At 42.7% G+C, this 8,434-nt stretch overlaps 1 protein-coding gene across 1 annotated transcript; it reads right to left on the bottom strand.

The window, feature by feature from the left end:
• Window positions 1-450: 450 nt before the first annotated feature.
• ATP6AP1L (ATPase, H+ transporting, lysosomal accessory protein 1-like) lies at window positions 451-7,701 on the bottom strand (the record flags this gene model as incomplete). The annotated part of the gene is made up of 5 exons (XM_008948863.1): window positions 451-753; window positions 1,980-2,223; window positions 2,967-3,017; window positions 5,823-6,061; window positions 7,640-7,701. Coding segments are annotated over 5 exons (899 nt in total), but the record flags the coding sequence as incomplete, so codon positions are not given.
• Between the last annotated feature and the right edge of the window lie 733 nt (window positions 7,702-8,434).

Genomic DNA, 8,434 nt, shown 5'->3' with positions numbered 1-8,434 from the left:
CTGAGGAAGGAATGGGAACCATTTCCTCAGGCACGGAGCAAGGCGGATGAAGTAAATGCAAAACCAAGGAAAACCTTGCCTTCTGGAAGAATACGCAGAGATGGGGGTTTATTTTGCAACTTGTTGTATCTTTATTTAATTTCAAAGGCTCCATCACCGATTATCTTTTTGGGACTTGGTAAGCTAGCTGAAAAAATAAGCATTTTAGTTTTGAACTACAGGAATAAACTCACATCACATGAAATCTCTTACTCACAAGAGATTTTTTTCCCCTCACCTTATTTCCCAAGAAATCTTGAAGATGGTTACCAATAAACAACAGGCAGTAACTGCCTAAACAGACTGTTATCTACTCTTCTTTTCATCAGTTGGTGAAAAATCTGCACAAACTACATATGACAGTGCCAGCAGAAGAAAACACAACTTGTTCATTGAGACAGATGCATACTGCTAAATATAAATTTTACAGAACTGTTGGCTTCTAAGTTCATAGCACTCATTTCCACTGCTTCTCAGTGGCTCTTTCTCATCCCCCATGTCACTGTCTTTCATCTGTCCAAAATAGGCAGGAGAAGCTTTGTACTCATAGTGCCTGTCGAGAGACTTCAGGTGGAGCAACATGTGAAGAGCGTAGGCGAGAACCAGGAGCAGAATGAGGGACATCACCAACCCCATCAGGACTGCTGGAGAGAAAAAGGACGCGCAGTCTTTCGCATAGGCAAAATGTCCTTCCTGAATGTTAAAGCCTTGAATCTACAAGGAGAATAGAAGAGCTCGTATTAAATAAAGTATTTGTTGTCCTGGTTACAAACTACTTCATGAAGTTGCTCCTGATGCCAGGAAGAATTTTTAATTTAATATCTACTTATTGTAAAATTTTATCTACCAGTGCTAGCCAGAGTTAATGCTTTGTGTTTATCCAGGCCAGTCTTCTAGAAAGGGGCAGTTGTTCTAATCTCCTTCACTCTGCTGCCCAAAGGATATGCAGTTGTGCTTTAAACAAAATGTTCTGTGGCCACCAGTGATAGCTCAGTCACATCTAATTGTCAGCATGGTACCCTTCAAGGTAGCGGTGCATTTCCAGTGTCATTTGTTGTGGATCTCCAGAGTCTCTGTTTCAAACTGCATAAACCTCAACACAGCAAACAAGAAAATATTCTCAACTGGCTACCTAACATTAGATTTTTTCTCACCATATCCAGCTGTGCAGTATATGGCTGCAAACAAACTAAACTACATGCAGTTGCATCCGGCTGTGGCAAATAGCAGCAAGTTTTGCCTGTGCCTTCAGTTCTGACATGAAGCTTATCATATTGGCATTCAGGGAATTGACTGCCTGCTTCACTAGGTCAGTCCATGAGCTTTCATCCCATGATGAAAAACGGGGGATCAACTTCCCCCCTACACCCTTTTTCACCTCTCCATCCTCTATGAATTAGGTATCTAAAGGAAAGATATCCTAGTTCAGTCCTCTTAGGCTTCCTTATTGTCAAAGGCAGAAAAATAGGTACTTTCAGAAGATGGTTAATCTCATCCTAAAATAAGGACTTGAGATGAGTCAGAGGAATTATCCACTGGCTTTAGAGGCAGACTGGGGTGACTATAATTAGGGCACCAGGTTAAAATTACTAGGCATCAAAAGTTAAAGGAGATGAATCCTATACTTGGTGACTGATGCCATTATTGATGCCAGGTTTGAGAGCCCAGCTCTGAGAGACATAACTGGAAGTTAAATTCAGCCCCCAAGCTAAACAGAAACTCAAACAAGACTACAGAAAATCCATATAGCCCTTCACTTCCTTTGACAGGAAGATAAGTGTAATACTTTAAGTCTTCATTTCTATTCAATTTCTGTTTCAAATCCCATAGAGACCCTGTAAACTGCACACGGAAGATCACCATCCTTTCTTGGCAGTGAAGTGCAAAGTTTCCCATCAGTCTGCTCATGGGATCTTTTTGGTTCAATTCCATGCCATTACCTGGAAATCAATGAAAGTGACTTCCCAAAGCTTTGACAGATCGTTCGCAGAGCTGGGAATGAGGAGTGCATTGTATCTCTGCAAGCTGCTCACGTGTTCACAGTGGTAGGAGTAACTGGATGGTGCATAGATCCTGGTTGCATTAAACGTGGCTTGTATGGAGTGGTTGTAAAGCAGCTGGAGTCTGTGTAAACTGAACCAGTTCTGAACAGACAGCTGGTAATAGTTGGTTGTTAATAAGAATCTGAAAATATTGTAGGAGAGGAAAGATGAGAATGAAAACAAGTGTAACCAAGAGTTGTAACTATTAAATTCTCATGTTGAATGATCTTAGAAGACAGACTGGTACTACCAGAGTTTCACCTATGTGAGCTCCAGCTCCTTCTGTTGAGTCTGGAAAGTGATTTGAGTTTCTTCATTGTTGTAGCTGAAGGATTTGCTGCTCTCCCACACAGTGAGAGGAAATGTGAGGGATTTTTCCCAAATGACTGAGGAAGATCTATATGACACATTGGTACTGTACATCCATCCAAGATACAGAAAATTATTGATCAAGAAATGCTGCTTTCTTTGATTGCCAAGAAGTAAATATAAAGTAGGTCACAGTTTGATGCCTGAGCAGCCTGTACTATCAGTTCTTGAGGCAAAATTTCCAGACAAAAATGTAGCTAATTAGCAAGGTTTTGCAAAAATCTCAGCCATAGGAAGATGACATGACATGACCCAAACTTTTCTTGTGAAAAGAGAAGCCAACATAGGAGAAAAAATGCCTTAAAAAACAAGGAAGACCTTGTTTTTAAAGTGACAGACCTATCAAATGCACGTGTCTTAGTTATACAAGCAATAGTTTTACCATATTATTTTTGCTTACATAAATTCCCCCCTAACTGAACACACAACTGCATCACAGTGGATAACAACATGTAATATTTTGTCATCTTTACCTTTTTTTAAACATCTAATATTTCCTCTATTGTATAAACTTACCTAATAACAAGTCCTTTTAGATTGCCAATGTCACCAAACTTCAGAGAAAGCCTAAGTCAGAAAGCAAGTAACATCAGGCTAGACAAAATATTCAGAAATCTTAAGAGAAAAAAGCAGCACAAAAGATCAAGCACGGTGACACATGGAGCCTTTTGCTCGCTATATGTTTGAAGTCAGTAGAAAAATACAAACCTGAAAGGATTAAATCTTCCTCCAGTGAAACCCAGTAGTTCAGCTGTTAAGTAGAAGGAGGCCTGGAATACCCCCAAAGAGCAGAACAGCATGCTCAACTTTCAGCACGCTTCAGTCACACTGCTTCCAACACCAGCTGACAATTGGATTGTTTTGATCTGTGCTCCCCTTCCACCTCAGTCATGACTCACTTCTGTGTGTCATTACAAAGTGCAAACGGCCACATTATTCTCATCTTTTGAGATACTAAAGCATAACAAATGTACATGGCATCTGAGTTCCAGTTTCACACGTGGTCATGGTTAGAGCAATACAAACACACTGACTGTGAGGTAGCTCTGCACACCTTTCCTGTGGTGAGCTTGGGCACCCAGAGTTTACTGAAGTGAAAGCTCCTAGCAGGTTAACTGTAAACTAATGCACACTTTCCCACCCTTCTGTCATCCCTGCAGCTGATCCATTGTAGCACTGCATGACTGAGTGGCACGGATTTTTTTTGACTTCACAGTATTTTGCCTCTTAAAACCTTCATAATAGATTCTCAGTGTTGACATAACATTTTCAGACTAAGTTAGAGAAAAAAAGCATAATGAAGCCATGCAGCACCTGAAAGACTTCCAAACTTAAAGCTGAAGAAAATTTTAAAACAGTAAAACCAGCTAGCCCTATGATTTCATACCAGATCTAGACTTCTTCCACCTTGACTAACACTGATCCAATGAGCCAGTACACGGAATCTAGACTATCCCTTGCTTTACTACAGAGGGAAATCAGACAGTTGAGGATTAGACACAGTTAAACACAGCATTCAACTCAGAGGCCTGATCCAGAAATTGGTGCATAAAAAAACCCAACCTGCGAATTGGAATATTATGTTTGCCTAACAGATGTAGATGTGTTTGGTGTCAAATACTTTTTCCCTGCTCCAGCTACTTCACATTGACTAGTATCAGTATAGCCTGCTGGAAAGCTGGCCTAAACCCCAACACAGAATCTCCTTAACAAAAAAGGCTGGAAAAGGGAGAAGTTTAAGGGAGTTTTAAAGAACATAAGGAAAAACATGTGGAAAAACTTCTTTATTCTGAGGGTGACAGAGCCCCGGACTAGGCTGCCCAGTGAGGTTGTGGAGTCTTTGTCTCTGGTGAGATTCAAAACCCTCCTGGGCATGATCCTGTGCAACCTCCTCTGGGTGAACCTGCTTTTAGCAGGGGGTTGGATGAGGTGAGCCCCAGAGGTGATTCTGTGTGACTTCTCTGGAGTGAGTAAACTGGACAATGCATCCTGGGAGCACCCAGCCATCAACTGGCACAGTTTAGGTCAGTCCTTAAACCTCAGATTACACACAAACACTCAAGTCACTTTTTCCCTTTCTTCTCTGCTACAGTCAAATACAGGCTGACTGACAATCTAACCCCAGACTTGTATTTGGCAGTTACTCTGAGCCACACCCTGGCTCATGAGCCCAGAAGGCCCACCCTCCTGTCCACAGAGCAGGACTTTCACATCCAGGGGCCTCCATCAGGGCTTAAGATGCCCGTAGTGGTAATGAGGGAATGGACACTTGAAACACAGTTTCTAGTGACTTGATACTTGGAATCTAGCAGAGATACCACAGATTTGTTCATGCCATCTCTCAAATGTTCTGACACATGCCTCCTAGCACGAGCTCAGAATAAGCCAGGATTTTCTTGGTTAGGATTCTGCAGCACTATCAAAGGGCAAGAGCCAAGGGTACTACTATTTCTCAGTGCATCCCAAATAAGCAAAGAACACAACATATAAGAAAGCATGACCATTGGGAAGGAGTAGCATTTTCCCCTCTCTCCACAGAGAAGAAACAGCTTAGTAGTCACAGTATAACTCCTGACTCCATCAAAAAATGCCAGCCTCAGCTTCAATCTAAGCATCAAGGTCCAGCCAGCCTCAGGAGCTGTGTCGCCAGGTCAAGGCTACTCAAAAAACTATGTGGGAACCAGAAAGATCAGAAAACATGGCAGCTAAGATGGCTCTGAACTCACAGATTTTGAGATCAACCTCAGATAAGGTGAAAAATTGATAAAAAGGCATGTCAAGGGTATGCTGTAGAGTATTTCTGCTTCCTGACACTTCTTGCACCTTTTTTAATGAGTAACATGTTCTATAAATTCCCAAACATCTTCCAACATAGTTCATCAAGGAGAATATAGAGCCCCGTGGTGGGCTGACCCCGGCCAGCAGCTGAGACCCAGGCAGCTTCTCACTCGCTCTGCCCTCTCCACCCCACAGCAGGACAGCAGAGACAACAGGAAGAGCAAAAGAGAGAGAACTCATGGGTGAAGACCGAGTTTAATAAGTGAAAGGGAGGAAAAAAAACAAGTAAAGTTTTGCAAGGGCAATCACTGTCTACCTCCCATGGACAGAACAACGCTCAGCAAATCTCTAAGCAAGAGCCACCCTGGAAGACAGAACCCCTACCCACTTCTCCTTCCTCTGCCCCAGTGTTCATTGATGAGCATGACATTACGTGGCAGGGAATACAGCTTTGGCCAGCTCAGGTCAGCTGTCCAGGCAGTGTCCCCTTCCAGCCCCATGCCTTCTCAACCTGCTCGCTGCAGGGGCAGAGTGACAAACACTGTTTCTGTGGAACATGTACAGGTGAAATGGCAGAGTAGAATGCCACCTTACATTGCATTGTCTTCACTGCAGTTTGAATCTCCAACATCCACTGTTGCATGGACACCAAACGTCTTCTCTGTCAAATCCAGCTGTGTGTGGTTTTCAAACTTAATCATGATCCTCTTGGCCCGGAAGAGAATGCAGGGGATGCCATTGACTGTGACGTTGAGAGGACTGTAGTGGCTGTGTGTGAACGGCCTCCAGGCTCCTTCCCACTGTCCTCTCCTGCTCAAGTTGTAGCCAGCAACCTGATTGACCACACGAAAGATCGGCATGAGACAATGTGTATTTCAGGAGCTACTCTTCCTCCTACCAGAATAAATGAGGCCAGCCCCTGGAGAGCACCTGCAGAGCCAGCTCTCAGCCACAGCACCAGAGAAGTCAGGAAGCAGAGAAAACTCTGGCTAATCTGTTTCCCCCATGGGAATGGCAGCAGACAATCCTCTAGCTCCAGCACCACTGGCCAGAGAGCCAGCCTAAGTAGCACTTATTGTACCAGGGTGCATGTTCCCATCTCACCCCAGCACTCTGTAGAGCTGCCCAACACAAAAAGTTAATGCAAAGCTAGAAAGACAAGGTGCTTACCCCAGCAAAAGTCTCTCTGGGACACCTGTAAGAATTAGCTGAGCACACTAAAGAGTACTCAGCTCAGGCCAAGGACACAGCCTACCTCGCTGGAAGTACATGGAAGACATAGAAGCTACAGTCCTCAGGTTTTAATATTGCAAGCTTCCATGTCATCTGTAGACATTAGAAAAATGCCATCCTTTCTAGAGCCAAATTTCATAGCAAAAGCAGGGCAATTTGGCTGTCAGGTATCACAATTTGAGAGAGTGAATTAGGGCTCAGAACGGAGTTAACCAACTTCACAATTTAACTGTCATTTCCACATTCCAAACTAAAATTTCCAGACACCAGCTCTTTTCCATCTGCACGTGTCCTATCTAAACAGGATTCTGCATGCCTGTCCTGCATGTCACATGATAAAGCAAGTTCAAGTTGTGCAGAAACAAGAGAGGTCTTCTCAGCCCCAGTCATAAACAGCATCTTACCAGCCTCCAGAAGGGATGCAGTTAAGCCCCAAAGCTTTGTGTTGGCTTAAAGAGATTTTTTTTCTGTTCAGATTAGCGAATCACGTCTCTCAGCTCAGACCCTGGAAGACCCCTTTTGATACTTGACCTTACATGTGGCACAGGACTGCTCTGGGATTAAAATTAGCAAGTAGTCACAGCAACAAACTGAAAGCAAGGTAAGATCATGGTCAGAAAATGTCATGCAACAGCCAGCAAGAACCCTTGGCTACCACTGCCATCTGTATTAATTATAAGGCTGTCTTCTCAGAAGTACAGATGACAGAGATTTAATCAACAGATTATTTACCCTTTTGGTAAGGAAACCTTTTATTTCAGTTTTTTTGCAAGACCTAAAGTCTGGATTCAAGAAAAACTCTCACTAAATTTAAACAATCTGCAGTTTTGCTTCAGTTACTCTTTCAATACCCAGTGATACAAGCAAAACGCTGGCTGCAGAAATCCTATGGCACTGAACAGGATATGGGTGACAGGATTTGGTGCTTTCAGCGTGACCTTGTCCCCAAACCCACTGCCAGTCCACACCAGCAACAGCAGCTGAAGCCTCAGCTCACTCCTTAGAAAGCAGGAGATACCTTGTACAGCAGGCAGTGAATCAGTACCACATCACAATGATCTACAGAGTTTTGCTGGCTTTACACTTCTTGTGAACAGTGTATTTAATTCAAAAATGCAAATTAAAAGATCTCAATGTATTATGAGAATACTTTACAGATCCAGTCCTTCAAGCATTACCTGTGGAATTCCTACTTGATTTACATTAAATTTGGGCTTCACACCACCATCATAGCGTCGACCTGCAGAAGAAAGTGTGTTACTAGCCTACAAAGAAAACTCCCCATCATTTTTAAAAGCACAACATTGCACGTTCTTATGCAAACAATAATTACCCCTGTATGAAACCTGCATTTCAGAGTACCTGGTTTTATTTTGGAAAATATTTAGTTTTGTGCAAATATTGCCTCTATGCATTTTCTAGTTTACCTTAGTTATACAACAGAGTTCCTTCTTTTCATTTTACATCTATTTTACAGCTGATATTTTACAGCTACACTAAGAATGCCAGTATCAGGCATTTAGCCCACTGAAATAAAAAAAAATAATAAAAAAAAAGCCTTACCACTTCTTTGCAGAAAATCTTGATCTGGAAATGCATGTGAACTAGAAGAGAGGAGGAAAATATTTACTGTACGGCACCTGTTTAAACCATTTAAAGTCTGCTGCACCTTTACTGAGGACAGCTCCTGTCCCTGATTCATTCAAGGTAACATTCAAAGAGTAACTCAGATCTTTGGATGGTGAATGTCACAGGAACATGGCAAACTAATTCCAAAGCCAGCATACCCAGGATAAAAATGCCTCATGTTCAGAGATCCCCCAGGTGGATCAGCCCTTCCAAGCATTCCCATATCCTCCCCATATCCTCCCCATATTGACTAAAGGCTTCCTTACCCCTCTAGTCCCTTCCCATGGGACCTCAGTTTTGGGTTAGAGACTGAACCAGTTCCAGCCCACAAGCAGGGAACACAC

This window comes from Merops nubicus, unplaced genomic scaffold, assembly GCF_000691845.1.
Source record: "Merops nubicus isolate BGI_N331 unplaced genomic scaffold, ASM69184v1 Scaffold54291, whole genome shotgun sequence".
NCBI lineage: Eukaryota > Metazoa > Chordata > Aves > Coraciiformes > Meropidae > Merops > Merops nubicus.
Note: the sequence above shows the minus strand (reverse complement) of the source record. Positions and strands in the feature narration are given on the sequence as shown.